Source organism: Anoplophora glabripennis, unplaced genomic scaffold, assembly GCF_000390285.2.
Source record: "Anoplophora glabripennis isolate ALB-LARVAE unplaced genomic scaffold, Agla_2.0 scaffold824, whole genome shotgun sequence".
Lineage (NCBI taxonomy): Eukaryota > Metazoa > Arthropoda > Insecta > Coleoptera > Cerambycidae > Anoplophora > Anoplophora glabripennis.
Genome location: NW_019416920.1, coordinates 146664 through 160678, shown reverse-complemented (window position 1 = coordinate 160678; position 14015 = coordinate 146664). Strand labels below are relative to the sequence as shown.

The following is a 14015-nucleotide window of genomic DNA, read 5'->3' as shown; positions in this document are numbered from 1 at the left end:
TTTGTTGTCGAGTAGTCCAATCCACGGTAGTGTGGGGGTGGTTTACACGAACCAGGAAAAGGCTGAGGCTTTCGCCGATAGCCTGGAACTGCAGTGTAGACTGCCTCAGCTGCCCGACGAAGACGAGGAATTCGAGATAGTGGCTGAGCGCGCGGCCCGACGCGTCGACAGAGAGCCAGACAATGACATAATCCCCCCCGCAACACCTGACGAACTAACACTTACAATACGCAGACTTAAAAACAGAAAAGCCCCCGGACCCGACAATATACATAACACGACACTTAAACGACTACCACACAAGGAGATGAGGCAGGATAAAGAGGGATAATCCCCCTCGATCCCAAATCATTGAGGCCAATTTCTAGCCATAGAATAATGGCGTGTCGAGTAGTGATGGGAGAATTCGAATGCAAGAATCGATGTGCATTCGCTGTTCTAGAGAACTTTTTGCGGGCATTCGAATACTTGCGAATTCATGACGAGGTTTCGAGAGACGACCACATACATATACATTTTTTATCATTAAAAGAATTGTTTTTTTTTTGTTTCCACATTTTACTATGTATTTTGAATGTAAGACGAACATAAATATTGTTTATATATTTTTTTAATTTCCGCATCTACACTCTACGTCTTGAGTATATATTGATTTATATTTTGTATAATTTTTACCAAATGTTATTGCTTTTGTTTACATACATTGGCTTTTCTATTACCATCAGAAAAATCAATTAGTAAACATTTTGTATGGCAATAAGTCTAGAATTTCTGTAAATGAATCTAAATAAAAATCTAACTATTATGTCTTTTAATTTGCATTTAATATTACACTTTTCCTAAAAAAAATGCAGCGGTGTTATCAGCCAGGGGTTGATTGTTGTGAAATCATTGTCAAACTGCAACTACTGATCCTTCTGATCTATTCATCTGCATTGCCCTCTCATTTTTTCTTCATCGACCTTTTAATTCCTGATACCGCACAATTGTAGTTTTACCTAAGTAAGTACCTACATTAACATTTTTAGGTGAAGATAATCATTAAGGAATATTGCCACGGTAAAAAAATATACCTTGTGTATTCTTTCTAACCTAAAAAAAATATTTTGGTGTTGATTGAAATATTCGCTCTATATTTCAGTCGCGCCATTATTCTATGGCTAGAAATTGGCNGCGCCAGAAGAAAGGGCCCAGCCGGCGGGGCCCAGCCAGGACAGAAGGAGGTCCCACAAAAGCGCCTACACCGGCCGCATTTGCGGTCGGGGTAGACGACGGATGGGGCCCACCTACGAAGGCTGTCCAGGCCTACACGAGATGAGGCAGGATAAAGAGGGATAATCCACCTCGATCCCAAATCATCGAGGCCAATTTCTGGCCATGAAATAATGGCGGTGGTACCTTGAATTACGAAACAATACACAGAGATAGAAGATAGATCGACGTTCAGTGTAACTCAGTACCTATAGACAATTATAGATCATATCAATGTGCATAGAGCGGCACATCATTTAATAAAAGACAAATAATATTGAACCGTTACAAAAATCATTTTATACGCCTTATAATAATAGTGTTTTTATATCATGTCTGAGTAATTCTCCTTTCGACCACGAAGTGCTTAAAACTGAAATTCGAAAATATTTTTTTTCAGACAGAGCAATGTAGTTTTGCAGTAGCAATACAGAATATTAATTTTAACATATTTATTTACATAAAAATTTCACATATTTAAACAAAATAATGTAGGCATGTGAATGTATTATTTTTCCATAATTGTACATTTTCAGTTTCATCCATTTGAAATGGACAGATATAGAAATGGACCATTTCTTTATCTACACTGTAACCAAAAATTATGTGGATTTCACTCTTTTTATGTATTTAATAAACAAGGATTTTAGGGTTTAAAAACGTTTTTGAGGTAACTTCCATCTTTACTTTTGAGAGCAATATAGTTTTGCAATAGCAATACCTACAGAATATTAATTTTAACATATTTGTTTACATAAAAATTTCACAATTTGAAAAAAATAATGTAGGCATGCGAGTGTATTATATTTGTACATTTTCAGTTTCATCCATTTGAAATGGACAGATATAAAAGTGAACCATTTCTTTATCTTCACTGTAACCAAATTATGTGGATTTCACTCTTTTTATGTATTTAATAAACATGGAAAAAACGTTTTTGAGGTAACTTCCATCTTTACTTTTGAGCGCACATTTACACATTTAAATTTGAAATCAAAAGTGGATTATTAACATAACCTTAATATCCTCTCGATTTTTTTTTTTCCCAACTACTAAATACCTACTATATTATAAAAAAACATTTACATTTAAATTAATTATTCTTTAAAATTAAAATTCATTTATTTAATGCAGCATATAGAAATTGCACATACATTTTTAACAATTTTATACACAAGACAACGAATTTACTACTTATATTTTTGTATTCACAATAAGTGAAAATACTGCAATCGCAAATTTTACAAAATTTCACAGTAGTTGTTCATTAGGTAGTTATGGGCAATGAAAGTCTGAAAGAATCCTTATTTTATATTTAACCAATTCCAGTAAAAATTATTGCGCAAACCACGTACTGGTTTATCAATTTTTTTATTTAATAAAACTTATTCTAAACAATATCAAAAACAAGTCTTTAAAAAATGCTATGTTTATTTAATTGAAAGTAAATGTCAACAAGTATCTAGAATCACCTAATTCTGACAGAATGAACAAAAAGAAAACAAAACAAAAAAATAAACAAAAACTATCACTCCTTTACACAAATATTGCTGTAAAAATTTAAGAGAAGAAGGTGGTTCTAAGAGATGGTAAAAAAAGATTAAAAAAAAATTTACAATAAGGTTAAAATTAAATTAATTTATTGAACGTAAGTGTAGCTTTTGCATTAAATTTAGACAACAAAAGTACAAAGTTGTAAAATACACTACACCGACATTCTGCAAGTCGATGCGGCGTAACATTAGGTAAGCTGTTGATAACTGATGGTCCAATAGGATAATATATTCATATAATATAAACAGCGGGGACCTGTTGGACTTGGTGACACATGAACTTGGACCCCACCACTTTACCCGGCCATTATTTATCCAAGGCAGTATTTGTCTTTACTGCAATCACCACCTAAAAAGAATACAGAGCTTATATATTTCTATTATCAACAAAATTTAAATATTTACAAAGAAACATTTTAATCCAGTTTATCAAAAATGATAAGGAGGAATTTTATTTCCTTCCAAAGTTCAAACTGAGGATGATTAAACCTTTTTATGGTCTAGCTAAAAAAAAATTTCAATGTGCACATTAAAATAAAAAAAATTGGATAGTGAAATATATAACGATGGGTTGATTCGTTTAAGAGGTAACATGGCACTTTTTACCAGCAATTATTTTCTAGACGTGCAAAATATATTTATAAATGATTGTATATGTCTTGAGTGGTATTAAAAAATATATTTATTAAATTACATGCAATATTTGAAAATTGCCAATTTATAATGTCCCAAATTTGAAGTACTGCAATTTTGGACCAAAACAGCAATTTGACTAATATCACTGTTTTTGATGTTTCTAAACATTGCATTACATACTAGCTATATTTAGCACTATTTAACGAAAAATGTTTGAAATTGTTGTCAAATCACCACCACCAGTGACATACAAACTACTGTTTTATTGTATAATTCCCTGGTTAGATCGTCACTGGAATATTGCTGTATAATTTAGAGTCCCTACTATGAAGTACATGTTAATCGTATAGAGAGAATACAGCGAAAAATTGGAATTGTGTTGTTTAAACTTAATATAAATAAAAATGAGAACTTGCAATTACATTAAATTTGCTCGCAAATTATTTAATGGGAAAATAGATTGTAGTGAACGATTATCTTTATTTTCTTTACGTGTCCCAAATTATGGAGCAAGACTAACTACTATTTTACATGTCAATTACCATCAAACTAATTATGGTTTTTATAATCCCATAAATAACATTGTTAGCTGTGTGAATAGTCTTCCTTATGACTTTGATATTTTTACAGCTTTTTGGGTTCAGTTATTGCACTTAATTTGTAATAGATTTGGCTAATTTTATTGTTATGTATGTTTATTTGTAATGTTACTTATACAGGGTGATTCACAACTTATCCAGAAAAATTTGGGAATAGATGCGGCATGAGAAATGGAGTCAATATCACAAAAAATTTTTTGTAAAATTCTTAGTTTCCAAGAAAAAAAATTATTGAAGTTGTAGTACTTTCAACTATTACATAGCTGGACAACTGTAGTCTCTAGCGTCATTCTTAATAAGTGTGGAAAGTCACGTGGCCTCAGCTTCTCCGAATACTGAAATCCGATTATACAGTCATATATGCCACAGTTTTACAATAGTTTTTTAGTAGTATCAAAAATGGTCTGAGTGTATAGCAACTCGGAGTTGATGGATATTGTTTTAATTTATGGTGAAGCAAGAAAACATTTGTATTATGGTGAAACAAGACAGCATTTGCGTTAGTTCGTAGAAACTGAGTAAGACGGACCCAAATTTGTTCACACGTCGGTGGACAAAATTTTGAACAGTTGTAGCACCAGGTATGTCAAATTATTTTATTATTTAAAACCACAAATTAATTTTATTAATTAACAATAACAATAGCGGCAAAATCAGTTGAATTTGCTGACATAAAATAGCTGCTATAAAATTCTATTTATTATTTGTTTTTGTCCGTTTTTATCACTGTCGGCGTGACAGTCGCATTGTGCCAGGTCAGGTTTTACAGTGGACCAGTTTCCAATGCCGTGCAGAAGTATATTTTTAAATCATTTTCGAACTGCCTTTTTTGATTTTTTTTTTTTTTTTTGGAAAAGTTCTGAATCACCCTTTATATGTTTAGTTTGTTTTGTATCTTTGCTTTGTCAGTTTTTTTTTTATTTTTTTTGTCCAAGTAATTTGTATGTAAATTATGGATTCGCCTGTAGATACAATATTGTTTAATAAATAAATAAATAAATAAATAAATAAATAAATAAATTTTAAAATTACTTTCCAATTTTCAATTTACCTCAATCCTTAACTACTAATCTATCCCTGAAATTGGCCCACCCTGTCATGGTTTATATTCTTACAAATATTTTCTTATATATCTATACTAAAACCGCTGTATCTTTTCCATTGCATCACAAGCAATATTCGTATGAACTAAGACGAAAAATCCTAGTCAAATTAGTCACTGTTTGCATATAAATGAAATGTCATCTTGACAATTCCCAAATCTGGATATCTCGCAAATTTTAATACTGGTGTTACTGGATACGAAAATATGCAAAAAAATGGATATTTCAATGCTCAGAAAATATATCCAACTGTTAGGTACCGAGATGCGATCAAAACAACTGTTAAAATTTTAATCTGACTGTCAACTCTGTTTTAAATGCGCTAATCAAACTATAGTCAAAAACTAATACCCAACAAACGTCCTCCATTTTCTTTCACTCTAATACACATAAAATATTGGAACGATTGTCTGTGATAGACTGAGACTATGAAGACATTTATGCCATCATTGTATCTCTTTTTGGCGTATAACAAGAAATTAATTCACGCGCGCAACGACTGTCTTTGATATTAGGACACACTCGGGACGTAATGGCAATCTTAAAACGGTTCTACTATATGAAGATTGCATCTAATTTAAAAAAACTCTAAAACATAATATAACCTAATTGGCTAACTACTGTTGAATGTTAGCATATTGTTAAAAACAAAATATTTTGTATTTTTTTTCATGTTTTGGATTTATTTTTATAAAACTTAAATTAAGGTTTTTTATAAGAAATCAATCATTTTGATTCAACTAAGACAACATTAAATATTCTTACATGACAGGAAAATATTGAAAATTTTCGACTTTTTTTCTTTCATTTGAAACAATAAAAAGTTATTCGGTCAAATTAGTGGTTTTAAGTTGGCAGATAAAAAGTTTTATAACTCATTCTGACAAGTAGTGCTTTTTATTAGTTAGAGGACATTTATTATTTCTTAAAACAAATAATGGACTTATAAGCGAAGTATTAACCACATTAGAATGAAATTTTACTAAATATTCTAGTTTTAGGGATATGATGTTAAGTAATAAGTTTTTCTTATAATCTAATGCATAGAAGTGTTTGTAACTTACACAGTGATGTAAAAGAGTGTAATATTAAGTTTTACGAACTTGGACAAATATAAAAAATATTTAACTATACAGTTACTAAAACATGTTACAAATTTATAGGGTAGTAAGCAGAGAATTAAAAATTGGCCAAATAAAAAAAAAACTCATATTCTGAAACTCAACAGTTTTAGTACAGTAGATCTACCTGAATGTTAAAATTTAAACTGTTATCAGTAATAATGCGAAGAACGTTCTCGTCATTAGTTTGTTTTTTGTTGGTAGTTAACTGTGGCCCCTTCGAGCAGTTAAAAGTCTACATCAGCTAAAAGTTCGGTGATAGATTGATTGAGCAAGAAGGGCAAGTAGCATGGCCGCCACTTTCTATGGATTTAACTTCACTAGATAATTTTGTTGGTCTAGTCTGGTTTATGATATGCCTGTCGAGTATGAAAATCTGTTGGCTGTAGCACAAGAAATCTTAACAATACCTGGCATTTTAGAAATAATGCACCAAAATATGAATCAAAGTTGGTCGTCACATTCAGCAACTATTGCAGTATTTCGCATTGATATTTTCTTGTTAAAAGTTGGTCAATTTGTAATCTTCTATACCGTGCTTTTACCGTACAACGCTACATAGGGAATTAGCTTCATTCGAATTCGTAAGTTCGGAAGGGTGGGGAGCGCTGGGTGCTCAACCTGACTGATGTGAGATGTGATTCCGTATGCCACAGCGCCGCACGGCCGCGCACACAGAGGTCGACATCACCACTGCTGAAGCCGCACGAGTTTGACCGACGCACCTCCTATGTAGTGTTTTTCCGTGAAAGCACGGTATACCCTATAAATTTATTACACATATTAATTAGCACCCTATATATAAATATATTTAAAATAATAGTCTTATCCACCCTAAAAGTCTGAAATTATACAAAATAGAACTGCAATTTGATCTACATCAATATTTTTACTATTGTCTAATATTAAGAAGTCGATGAACTCCATTCAATATGTTTAAATAAAATAACTAGTACTACTAACACTTGTGTAACTTTGAAATGATTTTCTTGCTTATAGACATTTAGGTCAAAGTACAAATCTCACAATTTATATACATTTCAAAAATCAAATTGATGAATATACAAAATATACACTGGACTATCAAAAGAAATATAAATAGAATATATAAATGTAAAAAGGTTAAAAAAAATAAATGAAATGTAAAATACTTACAACTCTTCTTTTCAAGATGGTAACTTTGATTTTCTTTAATTAATAAGTCTTATCACTTTTTTATTTTTGGAATATTTGACAATAATTTAGCAGTGACATAGAGTTTAAGTAAAATATTTATTTTCATCTTCCTCAACTTAAAAAAGCAAAATTAATTAAAAAATTCCCTTAAAATCCTATCCAATAAAGTTAATGTTGTTTGATATCAAAAATCTAGAAATTTTAAAGATGTTAATTTAATAATTTTAATATATCCGGTATGTTTTTGAATTAGAAATATTTAGACATAAAAAATGAGTGGCATTTTATCACTGAATATTATTCTACAATGAAAGTTAATCCAAACCGTATACACAGTTTTGTTAGAAACAAAATTTATAAATTTTTATTTGATTTTAATAATAAACCATACACCATTGTTATCAACTTGTACAATACTAGACCTGGGGTCGGCAAGTAATTTTAGGTGGGGTCCGGATACTTTTGAAAATTTTTAATGAGGTCCAAAAAAAATTCATATTTCTTACTAATTTTTTATTTTAATTTGGACACAAATTTAATCTGCTTACTAGCCATTAAGGATTCAAATCAGTTACACAATTGTAAAGTACTACAAAAAATGATAAGGGTGGCACTCAAACGTAAAAAAAATATTTTTTAAATAATTTATTTGAGTAATTTATACTTTCAAAAAATTTTTGGCGGACCAGTATTTTACCTTCCGCGGTCCGCCAGTTGCCGACCGCTGTACTAGACTATAGCACAGTTAAGGCTGGTTTTGCACATCACAGCTATCCCCCAAACTCGTTAAATTATAAATTTGTTTTAATTCCTAGTTACATAATGATTTCATATAAATATAAAACAATACAGGCAAACCCCCTATTATTAATAATTATAAGCTGTACCTAAAATTTATATATTTTAAGTTAAAAAAGTAAATTTATTATTTTATAATTTTGGTCAGAAAATTTAAAGTAACTTACCTACTTTTAGCAAATTATTAAATTTCATAAAAATTATAATTCAAGAGATTCAAGAATTTGTAACTGTTTATGTCAATTAATAAATAATTATCTTATTTTTCATGCAAAATTACTGATATAAACATGTTACACCAAGAAAAATGGAAATTATTATTATTTTAAAAAACATACATGGACTTCACTTGATATCCAGAACACTGATTTTCAATTTACAGAACCTGCATCAATATTTTGTATACCGTTATATTTAAAGTGCGCCAAGTCATCAACCTTTCCCCTATTAAGCTTGGTATTAAAAAAGAGTTCTAATCTATTTATAAGTGAAATAAAATAAGATAAAAAAAGTCTAAACCGCTATTTGGACTTCAAAAATATATTTTAAGGTCATAAAGCACTACTTTTTTATACTTTTCTTAAGGCGCCAGAAAAAAAAGTTTAAAAAAACTTCACTATTTGAGAATACACACTAAAAATCAATACTTACTTCTTCGCCACACGATTTGAGTACAGTACAGAGTATGTCTTTACCGGCATCATAGTCGGCCCTTAATTGAGCACCAACTTCACCTTCTGGCACTTTTAAATCCTCACGCAAATCACCATTATCAGACATAAGAGACAAATATCCATCATCAGAAATGTCAGTCAATTGATAGTCCTCACGTTTTACATGGGGGACATCCATATTATGTGTAGAGGGACAAATATCTTCATATTTTTTACCTAAAAAATAAACAACTAAAATGCAATTTCAACAAAATGATTTCTTAAAATAATTATTATAAAGAACAACTTTCTTCTTTCGATGCTAGTTCATGTTTGATATAAAAAGGTAGTACAATAGAAGGTTCTGCATTCTTATTTAGGTTAAAATTCAGAAAATTATTCAGTTACTGCTTATTAATTGACTATTGTAAAAAAAAATTTTCATGTTTATTATGTTTAAATCAATATTTTGTTTCAATTAACATTTTTATATTACAAGATTACCTGTGAAAATATCGATCCCTACTAAGTGAACTTTAGCATGACCGTGTTTGCCAGTTTTGGATGTGGACATTTCGACAATCTTGCAGGGTCTAGATTTTAACATAACAAATCCATTTTTACGTAGGGCAGAACATTGCATAGGATAAGTTGCTGAGGCTCCAGAGTCTCCAGTTTCAAAATGGGTATCATCAATATCGCCCATTGTTGTTTATTTAGAGAGATTGAACCTTGCAAGCTAGAAATAAATAAAATATACAAAATTAGGTTTTTTTTGCAATAAAAAATTTAATAAAAAGGGGCTGCGAGTAGTGTCCACGCGGCATAGGAACATGTGGTTTATAGCACACTGGACTATGATTGTATGTAAAAAATTTGATATTTTTGAGAGGGGTCATTACTTAGATACAACATCAAAATGTTCAAAAATACCTTCAAAGTTATTGAAATAAACGTACTGTACGAGATTCTTCGATTATTGTTAAAAATCTAATGCAACATGGCGCGAACATAAAGCCAAATCATGCACTGTCAAACAACCTAAAAAGTTTTTTTCGGTGACATATAACAAAGTGTGCACTTGATCAAGGATCTATTTTAATCTAACACATATACGAAAATAAAGCCAAACAAACACCGACAATTTGCCATTACTGTACAATTATTATTTTAAGAAAAATAGAATACTCACATGTGATCAAGATGGAAACTAATCCAAAAGAGGCAAATTGAGCATGCGCCCTTAAAATAAACGGTATAGTCTTCGAGGAAATCAACACTAGTGACATCTGAGCGGGAAATTTAAAATTCTATCACAAATGTACTTCAACAAAATGTTACTATTTTTAGTTTTGTCAGTCGTCAACAATAAAACATGTCATATATATTTCCAATAATTTATTTTTATAGTATGTTGAGTATAAACCGTTAATAAACCAAAATATTGGTACAAGTTAGAATTAAAGTATATATTTCTGATATTTCAGCTTTGGTTATATAAAGGCAAATTTACACGACTCGAGTCACGTTGGATAATCATGATCATGGTGGATGAATCATTTGACGCGAAAGGAAATTGAAAAGTGAACAAACAGTAAATCATAGAAAGCGATCATCTGCACGGGCCGTTATTGATCGTGTTGTTTCTGATTAAATGATTTGGAACCTCTTTGTCCTGCCACATCGCTGTAGACCTGGACAGCTTCGTAAAGGCGTGGATCGTGGATCCCATCTATCGTCGACCCTGTGCTTTGTGGAACCAGAGACAACCTCTGGTGGAACTTCCTCTTGTCCTGCCGACAGGGGGCTACTTCTAGCGCTCTTCTTGCGGTCCGGCTGTGTGAGATTCGCGTTGATGTATCCGTTTGCCATTATTCCATGGCTAGAAATTGGCCTCAATGATTTCGGATTGAGGGGGATTATCCCTCTTTATCCTGCCTCATCTCGTGTAGGCCTGGACAGCCTTCGTAGGTGGGCCCCATCCGTCGTCTACCCCGACCGCAAATGCGGCCGGTGTAGGCGCTTTGTGGGACCTCCTTTTGTCCTGGCTGGGCCCCGCCGGCTAGGGCCCTTTCTTCTGGCGCTCTTCTTGCTTCGCCGGCTCGTCTGTGTAAACCCCGGGGGTAGTGTCATGTTTATGTGTGGTATGGTTGGGTAGGGTAGTGCGGCTATGCAGCCTGGGATGCGCTTTGCTAAGGTGGCCCTTAGGCTAGCGCGGGAGGGGAGGGTTAAGGAGGGTATGGGGGGTGTGTATGTGTGTGTGTGTGTGTGTCGTTGTCTTCGTTTCTTGATCCTGGCTGTCTCTGAAACAGAAAAGGTTAGCGGGCAGGGGGGGGTCATTGGGGTGGTCACCCAGGGTCAAAAAGTTGGTGTCTAGGTCTTTTGTGTTTGTCGGTCACGTCGGGTACGTAGTCAACGGCTTGCCTGAGGAGGGGATTGTCATGTCTAGCGGCTACGTCAAATCGTTTCTCCGCGTTTTGTCTTATTGTCTGTGTAGCGTTTGTGTATTGTAAGTCTCGTAATATGTCAGTGTTTCTTACGTACCTGGGCGCGTCGGTGGCCGTGCGGAGGGCTATGTTTTCCACAGCCTGTAATGACTTTAAGTGGCTTTTTGCCGCGTGACCCCACGCCGTGGAGGCGTAGGTTAGCTGCGGTTGAAGTACCACCTTGATAAGCGTTCGCTTATTCCTTAAACTGAGGGTGTTTCCACCTTTGAGTAAAGGATAGAGCCTAGCCCTGGTGGTCTTCGCTCGCGCCACCGTCTCCACGATGTGCGGTTTCCACGTGAGACGCTGGTCCATCGTCACGCCCAGTTATCGTGTTTGTCGATCCCAGGAGATGGGCTCCTGGGATAGTGTCAGTTTGTCGAGGTTTTGTGGGATTTTTCGTTTAGTAAAAAGTATAGCCGAACTTTTGTTGAGATTAATTTTGACTTTCCACCTGTTGCACCAGGTTTCAAGTTGGTCTAGGGAGTTTTGGAGGAGGGAGGCGGAATATATAGGATTAATTGATTGGGAAGTGATTGTCAGGTCGTCGGCGTATAAGTATATGTTGGTGTTGGGGGGTTGTGGGATGTCGGAGTTGTAAATGGTGTATAGGTGTGGGGAGAGGACGGTGCCCTGGGGGACACCGGCCTCCATGGGACGGGTGGTGGAAAGGGAGTCTTGGATTTGTATGCGGAATTTTCGGTGGTGTAGGTAGGATTTTATGAGTTTGGTAAAGGATATGGGATATTGGTTGGTGAGCATTTTCATCAGTAGTCCTTCATGCCAAACCGTATCGAAGGCCTTTGCGACGTCCAGGAAGACAGCACCAGTGTACTGTCCCCTGTTGAAGGCCGCCGTGATGTGCTCGGTAAGGCGAAGGATTTGGAGTTCGGTGGAGTGATTTGGTCGGAAGGGGAACTGCTCGTCTGGAATGACTCGCAGTTCTTGGGAGTGGGTTTTTAGGTGGGTTAGGTTGATTTTTTCTACCACTTTGCTCATAGCCGGGAGCAGGCTAATGGGCCGGTAGTTGGATGAGAAGGTGTGGTCTTTGTTGGGTTTTGGGGTAAGGATTATGTTTGCTGTTTTCCAGCGGGTAGGCAAGTGTCTTAGTCTGAGTGTCGCGTTTTTTATGTTTAGTAGGGCCATGAGGCCCTTGTGTGGTAGTCGTTTAAGTGTCGTGTTATGTATATTGTCGGGTCCGGGGGCTTTTCTGTTTTTAAGTCTGCGTATTGTCAGTCTTAGTTCGTCAGGTGTTGCGGGGGGGATTATGTCATTGTCTGGCTCTCTGTCGACGCGTCGGGCCGCGCGCTCAGCCACTATCTCGAATTCCTCGTCTTCGTCGGGCAGCTGAGGCAGTCTACACTGCAGTTCCAGGCTGTCGACAAAAGCCTAGGCCTTTTCCTGGTTCGTGTAAACCACCCCTCTTCTGCCGTGGATTGGGGGAATTTTAGCTCGAGCTGTTTGTTGCAGAGCCCTCTGCGTTTTCCAGAGGTTGTTGCCTTATGGATCCAGCGACTCCAGGTACCTAGTCTAGTTGTCCTGGCCCAGCTCACCCANTTAATGTGGACTCAAATTTAATCGGCTTACTAACCATTAAGAACTCACAAACTCACACAACTGTAAAATACTAGAAAAAATTATAAGATTGGCACTTAAAAAAAAACATTTTTTAAATAATTTATTTGAGTAATTTATACTTTCAAAAAATTTCTGGTGGTCCAGTGTTTTACCTTCCGCGGTCCGGACCTGGACCGCGGTCCGCCAGTTGCCGACCCTTGCTCTAAGCTCTACACAGGGCGAAGCTATTAAAACGGCGGAATTTAAACGTCATTATACACCTTATTTTTTTTATTTAAATATACTAATTAGAAAAATGTGTTTCCTGTTGTCTAGCCTTCCTTGCCTTCTAGCTTTTAAATACTTTGAAAACATCAAATTTCATTTCAAGGAATTTATTGTAAAAATTCTATTCTAATCATAACGATCAGCGAAAGTACACTTTCAAATAAACGTCAGTTATTTAGTTGAATATTGATTTAATGCAAATGATATTTGAATGTTTCATATTACCTTCATGGAAAAAATAAAGTATTTTTTTCTAGTTGTGTCGTTTCACAGAACATCCCTTATCATGCTCATGCATGCCTATCAACGATCAACGCTTCACCATAGTACCAACAGAGCTCTTAGTAGTTATAGTTTTAATTATAAGTATTATATGTTTTGTGGTTTTAATAATAAATTATTATTATTAATTCCATAAAAGAAGTCCATATCACTAAGATCTGGTGATCTAGTGGTTACCTCTTTTTTATATATTAATGCTGACAAAAATGGGCGTAGCCAGGAATTTATCCTAGGGGGTGAGGGTCGAGAGCCAGTTTATTGAACAAAGAGTGTGGTTTCAGAAATACCAAGCATATATGGTTAAACCTTCCTACCCAACGAACAAAAGGGAACAGTGGCCGAAAGTAATTCAATCTGACTGTTTTACACTCAACGCCTCAATTATCTAAACAAATAAATAATATATTTATATTAATTGAAATTATACGTAACAAATGGCCGGTAATAATAATGCAACTTTTGAAACTTGCAGCATGTAGCAAGAATTAGATGCTGGCAGCCCCCGACAGCAG

The 14015-nt window shown here is 34.5% G+C and overlaps 1 protein-coding gene across 2 annotated transcripts; it reads right to left on the bottom strand.

Annotated features, from left to right (window-relative positions):
* Window positions 1–2664: 2664 nt before the first annotated feature.
* On the bottom strand, window positions 2665–10189 carry LOC108912785 (eukaryotic translation initiation factor 5A). 2 transcript variants are annotated; one of them, XM_018718170.1, is made up of 4 exons: window positions 10083–10189; window positions 9395–9629; window positions 8889–9127; window positions 2665–3153 (listed from the first exon to the last, which is right to left on the bottom strand). In XM_018718170.1, the coding sequence occupies exons 2-4, from the start codon at window positions 9594–9596 to the stop codon at window positions 3112–3114; spliced, it is 483 nt and encodes a 160-aa protein (XP_018573686.1). In that variant the 5' UTR covers window positions 9597–9629; window positions 10083–10189; the 3' UTR covers window positions 2665–3111. The 2 variants fall into 2 exon arrangements, with proteins under 2 accessions (XP_018573686.1, XP_018573687.1); XM_018718171.1 differs by lacking the exon at window positions 10083–10189 and adding an exon at window positions 9824–9841.
* Window positions 10190–14015: the final 3826 nt, after the last annotated feature.

Coding starts and splice junctions, on each gene's coding strand:
- LOC108912785 (XM_018718170.1), bottom strand. CDS start 9,596: ATGGGCGATATTGATGATACCCATTTTGAAACTGGAGACTCTGGAGCC. Junction 9,128..9,394: donor AGGGATCGATATTTTCACAG/GTAATCTTGTAA, acceptor TTTATTTTTTAG/GTAAAAAATATGAAGATATT. Junction 3,154..8,888: donor TCAAATCGTGTGGCGAAGAA/GTAAGTATTGAT, acceptor TATTCTTTTTAG/GTGGTGATTGCAGTAAAGAC.